The sequence below is a fragment of the Coloeus monedula genome (assembly GCF_965178545.1).
Source record: "Coloeus monedula genome assembly, chromosome: 6".
NCBI classification, from domain to species: domain Eukaryota; kingdom Metazoa; phylum Chordata; class Aves; order Passeriformes; family Corvidae; genus Coloeus; species Coloeus monedula.
This window is the reverse complement of record NC_138786.1, coordinates 1,359,854-1,374,087: the sequence shown is the minus strand read 5'-3', so window position 1 is coordinate 1,374,087 and position 14,234 is coordinate 1,359,854. Positions and strand designations below refer to the sequence as shown.

The window sequence follows — 14,234 nt, the reverse complement described above, 5'->3', positions numbered from 1 at the left end:
ATCTGGATCCCAGAGTCCTGTCCCCTTCCCACCAGAGATCCCAGCATCCTGTCCCACCATGGATCCCAGCATCCTCTGCCAGCCGGACTCTGGGAGCAGAGAACTGATTTGGGGGCTCCCCTTCCCGCTGGCAGGCCAGCGCCGGAGGGTGGCACGGGGTGACGGCGGGCTGATCTTCTGCCATTAAAGTGACACAACACTCAGTGTGGCACGGTCCCTGGGGCAGCAGCAGCCCCTGCACGGCCTGGGGGCGTCAGGGACTCCGGGTGGGCGTCGGGGACACGGGTGGGTGTTGGGGACATGAGGTGGGCGCTGGGGACAGGGGGTCCCGCCAGGGGCCTGGGGTGGATGGGAGGCCACCGGGATGGGGTGACCTGCTGATTTTGGGTTGGGGTGTCTGTGAGTGTGTGTCCAGGTGCGTGCTGCACATACAGGTCTGTAGGAGCACCGTTTATAACCGTATGAATAGTTACATATATTTTACCTGTTTTTATATATTTATTATATATATAGCGTATATGTAACTATATAATTGATCTATAACCACCCATATCAATGTTTATTATATATCAGTGCATATAGTTAGGTTATAGCTATCTATATATATATATAACTGTATATAGCTTATAGCTGTACTGTTAACACCTAGAGCACATAACTGAGGAGCTGTATGTAGATATGTAGGTGCATGTAGCTACGTGCCCGTCTCTCTGCATTCAGACCCCCATACAGGCGTGCACAGCCGTGCGGGCAGCCCGGAAGCCCGCGGGGACACCGAGGGACCCCAGGAACCCCCCCAAAATCCCACCGGGGCTCCCTCTCTCCAGCCCTCCCCGGGAGGGGCGTGGCCACGCGGTGGGGGCGTGGTTACGTGAGGGGGCGTGGCCAGTACCGGAGGGGGCGGGGCCGCCCCGAGCCGCGCGCGCGCGGGGCGGGCCGGGGCTGGACCGGGCGGGACCGGGCGGCGCACGCGCGGCGTGCGGGTGGACGGGGGGGGGGGGGCCCGTGCGTGCGGCGCGTGCGCGCGGCGTCGGTGTGTATGTGAGGCTCTGACGGGTTCAAAATGGCGGCGGCGGCTCCTGTGTGAGGAGGGGGAATCGCGTCCCGGCCGGGGGGCGGCGGCGCTGGGGGGGCACCGCGCGGGCGGGACGGGGCGGGCGGCGCCGGCGGAGCCCCGGCACCCGGCGGCGGGGGGGGTGCGGTGGCGGTGGAGGCGGCGGCGGTGGCGGGGGGACGCGGGCCGCGGCGGCGGGGGGCGGCCGGCGGGGCTGTCAGCGCCCGCTGCCCGCGCCGGGAGCGGCGGGGCCGGGAGGGCGGCGGGCCCAGGGCGCGATTGCTGCTGACCGGGGGGATTTCTCCTCCTCCGTCTCTTCTGTTCCCCCACCCCCCCGTGCCGGCGGTAGAAGAGGACAAAGGCGCAGGAGAGACCTGGTGAGCACCGCGGGGGTCACCGGCGACCCCCGAGTTCGCGCGGGGCCCCGGAGCGCGGCCGGGCGGGAGCGGGCGCGGGCGGGTCTCCCCTTGCCGGGCCCCGGGAGGCCGCGTCGGGAAGTTGGGGAGGGGGCGGCGAGTGCCGGCTGACAGCTCCCCGGGGACCCTCCCTCCCTCCCGCCTCCCGTCCTGCCCCGGCGGGGGCGGGCTGGGGTGGCCCGGCCGGCCGGGGGTGGCCCCCGCGCCCCGCGGCGGAGCGGGCGCGCTGTGCTCCGGTTGTCCGGTTGTTTATAAACAGAGTTCAGCAAGTGTGGGGAAACTGCCTCCCTCGGCCGAGCCGGGAGTCCTGGTGCCGTGGTTCCAAGGGAGGCAGGGGTGGGGAAGGTGCTGTCGGGACTGGGAATGCTCTGCTGTCAAAGCCGGGGGTCGGGGAGGAGCAGGATCGAGCGAGTTCTCCCTACGTGGTCGTAGCGGTTCTGTAACACTACAAGGGGCGGCGGATCCCCTTCCCCGCTCCCATTCCCCGTTTCTCCTCCCCGAAGGTCTGGTTTAGACATAGTCCTGGGGATTAAGAGCCGTGCCATACCCAGGCTTTGGTTGGTTTCTGTCCCTTTAAAAAAAAAAAAAAGTGTAGGTGCCATCTGACGCCCTGGGAGGTTTTCCCAGGTTGGTGTGTGGTGTCACAAGGTGGCACATTTGGAGATCTCAGCATTTAGGCCTTCTCCAGCCAGGAGTTAGATGCCTGAGTGCTTCCCTACTTGGGTTGTGTATGTAGGAGAGATCCAATAAGCCTTCCATGATCATGGGAGATGTCCTGTACCAGTGTAGTTTCTCCCAGGTGCCATGGTACAGGATATCCCAAGGACAGTGATTTTGTTGTTTGGAGGAGTTGGCTCTCCGGTGCTTAATTTTGGGGAAGCCAGGATTTTACAGCACCTTCCCCGGTTTTTATTCTACTGTGGGCCAGTGGAGCTGCTGGTGGTGGAGCAAAGGTGGGAGCCCTGCAGCTCCTGTTGTGTTACAGAACAGCTGGTGAAGTCATTTAGCCTGACTAATTCATTCTAAATTAGAATAGGAGCCGTAAAAGTTGCAGTGGGTTCATCCCCTGGGTTCTCTCAGCCCCCAGAGCGGGGTGGGGTCAGCCCCAAAAGGAGAAGGGAAGTGAGGGGTGTGGGTGTTCCATGTCCCCATGCCCTGCTTCACTGTTTCCCTCTGGCTTCCAAGGAGGAAGAGGACGACGACAGCAGTCCTGGCGTGTCCTTCTCGCTCTCTTCGGAGGAGTCGGAGATGGAGCCCGAGGAAGAACGGATCCGTTATAGCCAAAGACTGGTCAGTAGTGGCCCTGAATCAATCCTATTCCAGTCTTGGTTCTGTTGCAGCTGGAGAAGGGCAAAGCTTTTCCTGGCAGCAGGATTAAACAACCCAAGCAGGCTGGTGGTGGATGGCTGCAGCCTACCTGGAGGTGTGGGCTTGGCTTAGGTGGCTTTGTGGGTCCTTTTGTGTCACCAGGTTTGTCCTAATGAAGGGAATTTGGCTGCTGAGCTCTGGAAAGGGGGGTTGGAGACTGAGGCTGGGTAAGGAGCTTTGGGATAGGAACATGGAACTGGTGTCAGTGTCATTTCTGTCACGACGGGTTTTTTCTGTGTGTCTGTGACAAGCAGAGGACCTGGAACACTGTGTGTTACCATTCTTGATTTGAGTGGCTGTGAGGCCTGAGAGAACCAACTCCAGCTTCAAGCTCCAGTTTCCCTGTGCCTGTGTCTCTCCCTGGTGTTTTCTTTTGGAGGGAGCTGTTCCAGCAGTCAGGTCCCAGTCAAGCCCTGTCAGGAGCTCTGGTGTGTGTGCTGCTGTTCACTGGGACTGCATGAATGCCATGGTCTGGGAATTGGGCTGTAACTGGGAACAGCTCGGGAGCAGCTACTCGGAGAGTCTGAGATGATACTCCTGGAGATCCCAGGGAAGGAGGGAAGCTGCTGTGTCTCTCACGCTGTTTTGAGGCAGTTGCAAACCCCCAGGGAGGGCAAGTGGCAGCTCTGTGGTGGAGTCCCTCTCTGAGTCACAGCAGTACCTGTACCCTCACCTTCCAGGTGCTGCCCATAAAGGTAAATCCTTATCCTTTAATTCTCTGGAATTGTTTGGTGTGAGGCTGTGTGGTTCTTGGCATTAAGCTTTGCCCTCAAGACGATCGGTGCTGGGGAGTTCCCAAGTGCTTTGGTGGATGTTTTAATTTGGCAGCAGCAGTCCCAGCTCCTCCCTCATCCTGGCACATTTATTCCCACAGCTGTGTGGGATGCAGCTCAAGGTGCTGGTTTGTCTGGGGAGTGATCCAGGACTAACCCAAAACATCTGGATAAAGACATGGCAGGTGAAGGGGACTGTCAGCCAGGAACGTGTCAGTTCAAAAACGCTTATCATCTCTCAAATAAAAATCAGGAGGAGTTGGTGTCCTGGTGCAGGTGGGCTGGGCTCCAGCGGAATATGCTAAGCTGGATAAATGCCTGCAGGCTGATGAGCTCCATGCTTAAGGGGTTTGGGAAGGCACATGGGCAGCAGCATGAGGCTCACCTGGACTTGTGTGGCCTCATGTGTGTGTGTGTTGTCTGTGCTGGCCTGAGGCCCAGAGGAGGAGGCATGACCCCTGTGTGGTGGGTGAGGCTTAACTTCTACCTCCTGCTATGCTTTTCCTGGAAACTTCCAGCTCATTATGTGCTCCTGCTGTGTCAGTGATGCTCCCTCGCTGAAGGACCCTTAAGAGATGATTATTTTTCTTCTGTAAAACATGATTTGGCTGATTTGAATATCCCACATATACCTTGGACTTGGGAGCTGGTTTAGTAGGCCTGAATGAAAAGTTCCAGGTAAGGAAGCAGGGAGCTGGTGGTACAGCATGTTCCTGCAGCTGTCAGCTGTGTTTCTGGTTTATCATTTGGGCTCAACTAGCAAAAAAATAAATGTATTTAAAAAAAAATAATCCAGGTGTGATAGTAGTCCTACCAGCCAAGCAACCTGAACCAGAATGGTTTATGGTGGTGAAGGAGCTGAATTAATTGTGCGGTTTGATGGTACCATCTGAGATGGCAGAGGAAGTTTGTTTTCTGGTGTGTCAGGTAATAACACCAACAGCATCTTTTTCCTGACTGGTTTCCATCGGGACGTAGAGGAAATCTGGAGTGTTCTGTGGTTTTTTATTTAGTTTGCAGTAACGTTGCCTTTCTTTAGTTCAACAAAAATCTGATATGTGTCAGCTTTTTGAATGAATTTGTGTCAGTGTTGGTGGAAGATCTGGGTTTGGAGGAGAAATTTACCTGTGCTTCGGGTGTAGTCATGCTCCTGCAGGAATTCTCTGCCAGTTCACACCTGCCTGGGGGGCACAGTGACACTTTTATTAGGTGGGTTGCACTGCCCTAACTGTACTTGCTTCCTAGTTCAGGCTCTGCATCTCTTGACACCTAGGATAACACAGGCCTGGGTGAGTTGCTCTGGACTCAGGAATATCACTGGGAGGATGTCTTGCACCCATCCAAGGCAGTCTGTGGGAGAGGCTGTGTCCTGGTGAGCTCTGGGAGGCTCACACAGGCCGTGGGTGACGCTGTGTGAATGTGGAGACGACACATGGGATATCTGTGTTCCTCACCCAGAGACTGGGAGCAGTGGAGATGGGACTTGCAGGCACTGTGGAGTAGTCTCCTGCTAATTCTGTGTGAGTGTTGTTCTGCCCAGCTCCCTAACGAGGCAGTTCTTGGGGCTTGGGCTGAGGTGCCAGCATTTCAAGCTAGAGTTGCGTGTTTTGCAGGCCCTTAACCGAGGAGCTGAAATGCTCTATTGTGTCTTGAGCCTGAGTGACAGTCCAGCCCTGGCACTAACAATGCCTCGGTCCCTCTCTGAGACTTGGAAATCTTTGCTGGCTGTCACTGGGTGGTTGCACCCTGCCCATGTCACATCAGGCTGTTGGGCTCCCCATGAGGAGCCTGGACTCCTTAAAGGCTCTGGAGAAAAGGATCCATCAGCCTGGTGCTCACAGAGGCTGCCTTGCTCTTCTGTAGGGGAGCCATGGTGTATTCCTAGGTGCTGGAAGTGTGAGGAAATCTCACCTTCTGCCTGCTCCAGGGCTCATTTTGGAAGGCCCATGCTGTGAGCTGAGACTAGTAAGGCCCTGTGAATTACAAGATGGGATTAGCACATTACCAGAGTGCTGCCGTGTGCTTGCAGTGACAATGTTCAGGGTGAGAAATGAAGGGCAGCAGCACTGGACCACTTTGGAATGGCTTGGGAGCACAGCAGGGGAATGCCATTATCCGAAGGACAAATCCTGCCCATCACAGTTTTTCCAGCAGTCTGTATCTCAGGGTGTGGTTCCCAGTTAGGATTGCCGGGGTGGCAGAGCTGGTTGAAGAGGTTTCCTCCCTCCCTCAGTTAGTGCTTCAGGAGCTGATAGCCCTGAGGTGAACACTGCTTCAGGGAATTGTGGATCATGCCCTGGATGGAAGTTGGCAGGGGGGAGGCATCTCATCCCAGTTGTTGTCTGTGCTGGGGTAGTGAACAAACCTGACGGGGCTGGAAGTCTGAGATGGGGAGACAGGGTGGGGTAGGAACCTCTTAAACTGGCTCTGCTGCTGGAGAGAGCCTGAGGAGGAGCCTCACCCTCCCTGGGGGCTGTGGGTGCTCTGTGGGCTGAGCCACAGCTCCTGCTGGAGGTGTTGAGGTGTTGGCCCCAAGTGACCATCCTGGCTGGGTGCAGTGTCACCCTTATTTTGGCTGTGAAAGGGGTTGTGACACCCATGAAGGGAAATGGGCTTGTGGAGCAGGAGACAGCTGCTGCGAAGTGCTGTGGGTGCTGGAGAATTTGGGAGGTGAGAGGGGAGCCAGGGAGTGAAGTGCTCTGTCCCATGGCATGAGACAGTCCGTATCCTGCCTTATCACTGCCCTGCCCTCTGGTCAGATCCTTGTGTGAAATTTGAGAGGAGGCTCTGCCTGTCCCCACCAGCCAGAAGCTGAGGCCTCTCCTGTAAACAGCAGTTACCAAACCTGCCCTTACATGTCGGTGTCCTCGCTATCCCCTGGGAGAGTTCAGATGGGCTTTGCAGCACGTGGAGCCATCAGCTGGGGGATGAAGCCTGGGGAGTGTGCAGGACAAGGTTTCTCTTGCAGCCCTGCATGCTGTGGAGCGATCCCAGCTCAGCCCATGCCCGAGGGATGGCACTGCTGGTTCTGGCCAGTGCCTGGAGTCAGAGCAGCTGGAATCTTGTGGTTCCCAACTTGTTTGTATCCTTTCTGCAGGATGGATGGGGTGATGTCAGTGCAGGACACAGTCGTGGGGCCAGGAAGGCCCACACATGTTGACAGGACACTTGGGTCAGTTTTTCTCACAGCATAAGGATAGATTGAGGGATAAATGGCCTCAAAGCTGAGAGAGGGAAGGCAGGCAGAGCAGGCTGTGGGCTGCTTATGTCAGGTAGGATAGGAAAGAGGAGGATGCAGCTTCCTGCCTTCTCTATATTGCTCTATCTTGAATGTTTCATGCTATCCCAACACTGGGATGCAAGGGGCAATCGCATCAGGTTCAGCCCAACTCCTTGTTTGTGCTGTAAAGCTGCTCACTGCCAGGTAATGATCCCTTTTGGCTGCTGGTGTTTGTCACTCCCAGACATTGCAGGGTGACAGAGGCCAGTCCTGCTGGATACTGGCTTTCCCAGGGCTGCTCCCACTGATTTGGGACTCATGAGTGACCCTGCCTGTGTTGCTCCCCACAGACATTGAGCATAGGATGAGCCCCAGGCACTGGGTTAGAATTTGGGTGGTTTTACTTCACCTGCTCCCTCTTCCCCACGTTTGAAATGTGACACTGGCAATTCCTGTCAAGCCAAGCTCCTTCCTAGAGTTCCTCTGTGCCCTGTGTGAAACCCAGCCTGGCCAAATGTCCCTGGTCTGCTGGACACACCTCAGCTGCCCAGTCTAGACAGGGCCCAGGCAAGGGGGGTCATTAATCTCTCCCACATGCCTCAAACTGGAGGCACTACAAATGAGTCATTCCAAATGACCCAGGTGTAATGATTGAGCTCTAAATAATTCATGGACTGTTCAGATTTGGTCTGGGCAGGGCTTTGGTGGAATCTAGCAGCAACTGAAGGCTATTCTTGGAAAGCTTTAGAAATCCCTGTGAGCGTTTAGATCCTGCCAGATGCATGACTGTGCTGGTCCCTGGGAGAATACATCCCTGAAACCAACTGGATGCTGTTCCCTCTCAGCAGAGAGGGATGCAGGAGGTAAATATCTGCTGGATTCTTCCTGTCCCAAGCCTGGCTGTGCCCTGAGTGTGTCCTGGAAGCTGCAGTGCTGACTAAGCAAGGAGACAAACACCACAGGAGCACTTGGAAGTTACCTGTGAATTACCAAGCAATCTCTGCAGGCTGCATTTATGATGCTGTCATAACCAGGAATAAGTTTTCACAGGGTTATCCCAGCTGGAGGTGACACTGACAAGTCTGGAGAGCAGTCCCTGTGTCCCCAGTGCCTTTTTAGTTATGTCAGGAGCCACCCAGACAGGGATTTACAGGTCACTGTGTGGGTTTGGGGGAGGAAGGGCACATGTGGGAAAGTGGTGATATGCTCAGAAGGGGGAGAAATAAGGTGCTGCCCTAATCTTGTCCCCTCAACATGTACAAGGGAAAGAAATTCTCTTCAGGATGAGATCTGTGGTGGTGCTGCTGCTGAGGGAAGAGTGTTGCTGATTCCAGAGGAGGAAATGATGGCTGAGCCTTTAGGGGGCTGTGAGGAACTTTGGTGTTGTTCTTCCCTTTCCACAGTGGCCTGAACTCCCTGTGCTGCTGATGCTCCCCGTTCACCTCCTTTCCCAGTTCTTGGGAGCCAGGTGGGGAATATTCGTAGTTGGCTGTGGGTGTTGCTTTTTGCCGCTTGAGGTGGTTCAGGTAAACCTGGTGACAAAGTGTATCCTGTGAATCCATGGTGAGGGGAGAGGAGATGGAGCTGTTGGACAGGGATTCTGTCCTGTTCCTGTGTCCATGCTTGTGCATCTCTGTTGCTGTAGCAACAGCACTGGGAGTAAACAGCATGAGCTGGCTGTCCAGGGATTCTGAATCCCTCTGGAAGTTCCAGGAACTTGAACCAGAGGAGTTTTTGGGCTGTGATCTGCTCAGGGTTGCAGGGTAGTGGATTTTCCATGTTTTAGCCATTGCTCTGTACACTGAAGAGTTTTAATAAAGCTGCCCCCACACACCCTTTTAGGTCAAGGAAGAGGCTCTGTGGGCTTTGTTCATGCTGGTCCTCAGGGTTGGGAGCTGAGTGCACAATCCTGACAGAGTTTGGGAGAAAATACCACTTGAGAAAAGTCCTCGTTGTTCTTCCACGTACCCCTGGCTCCTGGGAGCTGTAATGTTGGGAGCAAACTGGGGCAGCTGGAAGTGGAAAGGAGAGGGCTGGCAGTGCATGCTCCTTTAAGGTCAGGCTGCCTCAGTGTCTTTAATTTGCTGTGCATAAATATTTCCATGTGTCACTGAGCCCCTTTGCCCCATTTGGAGTAAGGAAGGGATGAGTGCTGGGCTCCTTATGGAGCCGAGGGGGAGGGAATGTGCGCAGGGATGGTGTAACAGCGCAGAGTTCAGAGGAAATATCCTTCCTAGTAGCTGGATTCCCACATTGTCCACGTTCTTCCCAATGGCCCTGGGTTGTTTTCCCTCTCCCTGAGCATCGCCAGCCCTATAGCCTGCAATGCAGCCAGCCTGCTGCTGTTCCCTTTAGAAAACAGTGTCAGCTGAGCAGGAATTGCACTACAAACCTCAGAGCTTCCTGTGTTTTTGTTATCCCAGTACTCCTGTGGTCCAGCCTCGCTCAGGCTGGGTGATGGGATGGAACTGGCAACAGGTTTTGGCAGAGCTGGTTTGGGACACTGGGAAATTTGGAGAGTGAGCACTTCCCTGATAAAAAAAATCCAAGCTAGTCCTGTGATCCCTCACTGTGCTGGGGACAGAGAGGTCCCCAGCACGGAATGAAGTCACTCAGGGCTGACCTGCTACTGCTGGATCAGCTGCACTTCTGAGTGCTTATGGCTCTCTGTCCCTTGTCATGCCTCCTGGTCTGTGTGGGCTCAGTGGTGGGAACATGGATTAAATGTGTATAAATTCCAAGCCAGCCTTTTTTGGAGCAGGTTGGTCCATTTTGGGGAGATTCTGTTGCCTTCCTGCACAAAGCAAAAGGAGGAGCAGAGCTGGTACTGCTCACCTACCTGACTGCATAGGGCACGTGCTGGGCACACCTGGCAGGGAAAGGGGCTCCATGCAGGGTTTTTTCCTTGGATTTCTTCTGATTGGGAAAGGGTGGGATGTGGTTCAAGGGGTTCTCTCAGTCTGCTCCAGAAATGAGAAGGCTGAATGTCAAAGGATGAGTTTTGGCACTGAGGGTCAGTGTTCAGCCTTGAAGTGGCGTGGAGGGTTTGATGGTCCTTCAAGAGCTCCTTCAGGCTTTCATGGAATCCAGGCAGGATTTGTCCCCATGCCATGGCTGGTGGTGGGAATGGGCAGTCTGGGGGCTAGCAGTGCCATCAAAGCCCGTTGGGACAGTGGCTGTGAGTGACAGAGGCTGTAGGTGACTGGAGTGAGGAGCCGTATCCCTTTGTAGGAGCAGCACTTCCTTTTTGGGACTGCTGCCAGAGCTGCCCATCTGTGATCTGATCTAGCATGTTCCTCTGCCTCGTGGTTTTGCTGCTGTGGCTGGTCAGTGTGTGGTTTGGGAGCAGCTGTGGAGCTTTCCTTGCCCCTCCGTGCTCCCTCCCCACTTGCCTTGCTCCAATTCCCCAATTACTCCTCATGTACGTTCAATTTTGTAACCCAAAAGTGCAAACCAAAGCGTTCTCCCCGGTCATTCTGAAATGCTGCCAGCTTTGCTCGTGATAGGAATCCCTCCTGGAGCTGAGAAGCCTGGAAAGGCTCCAGTTTTGTGTAGATCCTGTTTGCTCCTCAGCCTGGTGCTTTGAGTCTGTCTTCATCCAGGAATGTGCCACCTGGGATACGCCCATTCCGCACTCCAGGTTTTGAGAGAAATGGGAGGTGGTGAGGAGCATTAAACCTGAGTTAAACTCGGTGGTTCCTCTTGTCCTGGATCTCTTGAGGGGTTTGTGCCTGTTCTTCAGATCCTATGGTTCAAATATGGTGCCTCCCATATTTGGGGGAGCAGGAAGTCCAGGACTGAAGGTGGGAGAGGCACAGAGGGCAGGAACCTGCTGCCTCTGTGCTGTGCTTGTGCTCCAGAGCTTAGAGCCCAGCCCAGGAGCCAAAGTGGGAGGTGCAGGCTTGGAGAGGAGAGGGATATAGAAAGGAAAAGCTCTTGTGCTTAAGATAAGCAGTGACCTGGCAGGCTGCTGATTGGGTGTCATAATCTTGGTGCCTTGGTTCTTCACACTCTATCTGGAAACACTGGCAAGGGAGGATCTTCCCTGCACTGGCACCTGCTGTGCCCTGGGTCTGTCTGATCACAGCCTTGCTGCTTCCCTGCTTGTCCATCTTCCTGTCAGGCTGCCTTGTGCCTTCCTGGAGAAATGGAGCCCTTTCCCACTGCTAGAATTGCTGGGGATTCTCAGCACAAGGTCTCAGAGGCAGAATTCTGGACTTGCCTCAGGCACTCGCTTGAGATCAGGACACCCATCAAGAGATTTGAATGTTGCAGGTCTGGATTTATCTAGACAAGAGCCACAGTTGTTTGCTGTAAAAATATGTGAGAAGTTAAATTCCGTAACTGAGGAGAGTTGAGCTGGTTGATTTATTACCAATTTGGGTGCTTTTCAGCAGAGTAAACCTGCAAAGGGATGGGGGTGAGGAAGAAATGCACTGCTAAGTCCCACTGTTCAGTGGATATGCTGGGAGCCAGGGAGAAGTTAAAACCTGCAACAAGGGGAGTTTGGGGTTGGAAATGGGAAATGCATCTTCATGTCAAAGGAATAAAGAAGGGTTGTGGCAGGCTTCACATGGGCAAGCTGCTCTGGAAAGACAGCAAGCACAGGGAGAGGAAAAGCAAGGTGGGTGCTCTGGTCTCCTAGGGGGAAGGAGCTGTGGCACAGCAGGAAGAGGTTCCTGGCGACTGGGAGATGGAGCTGAGGGAGGGGATGGCAGCAGACAGGACAGGAAGTGACTAAAATACTGTGGTGTGTGTTGGTTTCACTCTCTAAATACATGAGGCTCTTTCAGCGAAAGGACGGCTTGTTCTTTTTTTCAAATGTGACCTTGTACTCGTTCTTCCCTCAAAAAAACCTCACAGGAGAGGAGTTTTCTGGCTCTCTTCAGCTGACTGTCAGCTCCTTTGCTGTTAAGAGGGGAGCTGTGCTCCATGGAGGCAGCACTTGCTGATGGAAAGATGTTTCCAAGGAAGGGTTTTGGAGAGTACTGCTGTGGAGTTTCATGAGGTGCTTTCCCTGGAATTCTTGGGCAAAGGAGACTGCAAGTGAAAGGATCAGAATAGAAGGGATAGCTGTCAGCAGGATTAATATTCATGCTTCCTATTTCCTCCATTAATTGAATGGTACCCAGGAGGGTCAAAAAGGAATGGTGAAGGACAGCTATCTTAGGTGGGAATTGCTGGCTGCCTGGTCTTGGAGGATGAATAAACTGCCTTTATCTTGACCCTGCCTGACACTGAGAGAAAGGCTTTGGACCGCTTGTCAGTTCTTCCTTAGTAAAACTCTCAGCAGGATGAAAAATGCCTGAATCCTAAGAGAAAGCTGGGAAACCAAAGTGATATTTAAATATTGCTGCTTAATGCTGAGGTTGTCTGACAGATAATGTAATGTGCCTGACTCTGTCCCTTGCTTCACTGGAGCTGAACTTCACCCAGAACATTGTCACAGGTGGAGGTTTTGGGGACATCTGCTGATCTCCTTTTGGGAAGCTGCGTGTCCCTGGCTGAACTGGTTGATACTGGAAGGGCTCCCAAATAGTGGAGTCACTCCCAGGAAGCAGCAGTTCTAATCTAAGAGTCCACGACTGTGAGTTGCTGGTGTTCTGTGTAGGAAAGTCCTGGGAAGGCATACTCAGCCAAGCCCCATCCCTGGCACAGGCTGTGGGACAAAGGTAGGCAGCTCTTCCCAGGAAGAGGTCCGACTTGGTGCTGTCAGAAGGATTTGCACAGCTCTGTGTGTGTAATAATGGGCAGGTGAGGTTGGTGTTAGCCCGTCATGGCTTTGCAGGTGTCAGCTGTAGCCAATTATCTATCCAGGCAGCAATTCCCTTTGTAGCCTATCACAGAAGAAAGGGGGTCTTGGAGCACCCACCGAGCACATCTGTGCTCATACAGAGACCCAGTCTGGGGACATGGGGTCTGTGGTTTGTGTCACTGTGCTGTGAGGAAGCTGCAGACTCCAGGAGGGGAAAGCTCCCACAGATGCTGCCTCTCCCATAACGTATGCCTGGAAGCACAGAAGCTTTTCCTTCCTCCTGCCTGCTCTGGGGCCCTGAAATACTGTTTTTCCCCACCCTGCCAAGACAACAATGGCATGAAAGCAGTGTGGCCCCAGCTGGGTCTGATGGGATGGGAGCTGCTTGCATTGTGCTTTTGGGTCCTCAGCCACGGCTGGGATCCCACTCTTCTCCATGCTGGGCCAATGAGGAGGCCAGACTCTTCCCTGCCCACGGGAACAGACGAAGCTGATCCGCCTGAGAGCTGGAGGGGGTTTGTGGCTGGTGCTTTGCCGATGACAGGAGCAATAGACTTTGGAATTTGCTTTGCTGGAGGACACAATCCCCTTCCTTCTGTGTTTTGCATCCCTGTTTCCTCATTGCAAAGGGATTCAAGTTGAAGGTGTTCCTGCCTGTTTCCTGGTGTTTGCACTTCTGTGGCGTGGCTGCCTTATCGTGGAGTGGTTTGGGTGGAAGGTTCCAACCTGTTTGCTTTGGAGGCTGTGCTGTGAAGGAGACCTGGGAAAAGAGTCGGAACAGTTCCCTGGTCCCACAGTGCATCTCCAGCATCCACCCATGGCACCAGGAGGATCCGGATCAGGCCCGGCCACGTGGTCACATTTCTGTTGAAAGAGCTGCTCTACACAATCCAGAGCCTGGCTTGGTGCCACTTCCAGAAGGACAGACAATGCCTGGTCATCGTGTCTGTGGCTGGAGCTGCCACATATCCCAAGGTTCATCCTCAAATGGGGCTCACCTGAGTTCCAGCCCAGTGCAGTAACTCTTACTCCTAGTTAAGTGTAGCCAAGGGAGTCGAATGTAAGCGATTAAGGGATTGGTTTGGACATAGCCTCTTTTTGCCAGAATTTCCATGCCTAGCCTTTTCCCCCCAAAAGATGAGGTTTTGAATCCAGCATAGGCAAAAGAGCTGCTTTTCCCCCTGAAAGTGAGTGTCTGGAGTAAGGGAACAGGTCAAAAAGCAGCCTGGTGCTGCACTGAGCCACCACCCAGCAGATCCCAAAACAGGTGAGAGCATGGACTGCCGAATCCTCCTCTTCGTTGTGCACATCCTCTGATTAATGACAGGGAGCTGCCTGCTGGGATCTGTAGCCCTGGACTTGCCTCCCATTGGGAAAAGTGAAACGTGAAACGTTGGTCACGCTGGAGGGTGATTCACATCCTTGCCTGGCATAGGTGTGCCTTGAACTTCCCTGGTGTGGTTTAGTAAGGAATAGCATGAAATGGGCCTTTCCCCAAAATGCTGAGTTCTTCAGGAAAAGCTGAGCATGAGGTTGGCTCATTGTCCCGAAATCCTGCACAGGGCAGAGCCCTCTCTGCTCTGTGCCCTCATTTTAAAGCTGAGTACCACGCAGGCTTCATGGATTCCGTGATTTTTAAGGAAAAGTG

General features: G+C 54.1%; 1 protein-coding gene across 1 annotated transcript in view; it reads left to right on the top strand.

Annotated features, from left to right (window-relative positions):
* The first annotated feature begins 977 nt into the window (after positions 1-977).
* The window catches only part of KDM2A (lysine demethylase 2A), a 33,900-nt gene continuing 20,643 nt past the window's right edge, over positions 978-14,234 (top strand). Inside the window, exons 1-3 of the mRNA XM_082283973.1 lie at positions 978-1,083; positions 1,404-1,431; positions 2,656-2,760. Coding sequence (XP_082140099.1) covers positions 1,064-1,083; positions 1,404-1,431; positions 2,656-2,760 — 153 coding nt within the window. The 5' untranslated portion in view covers positions 978-1,063. The remainder of the gene's footprint in view (positions 1,084-1,403; positions 1,432-2,655; positions 2,761-14,234) is intronic.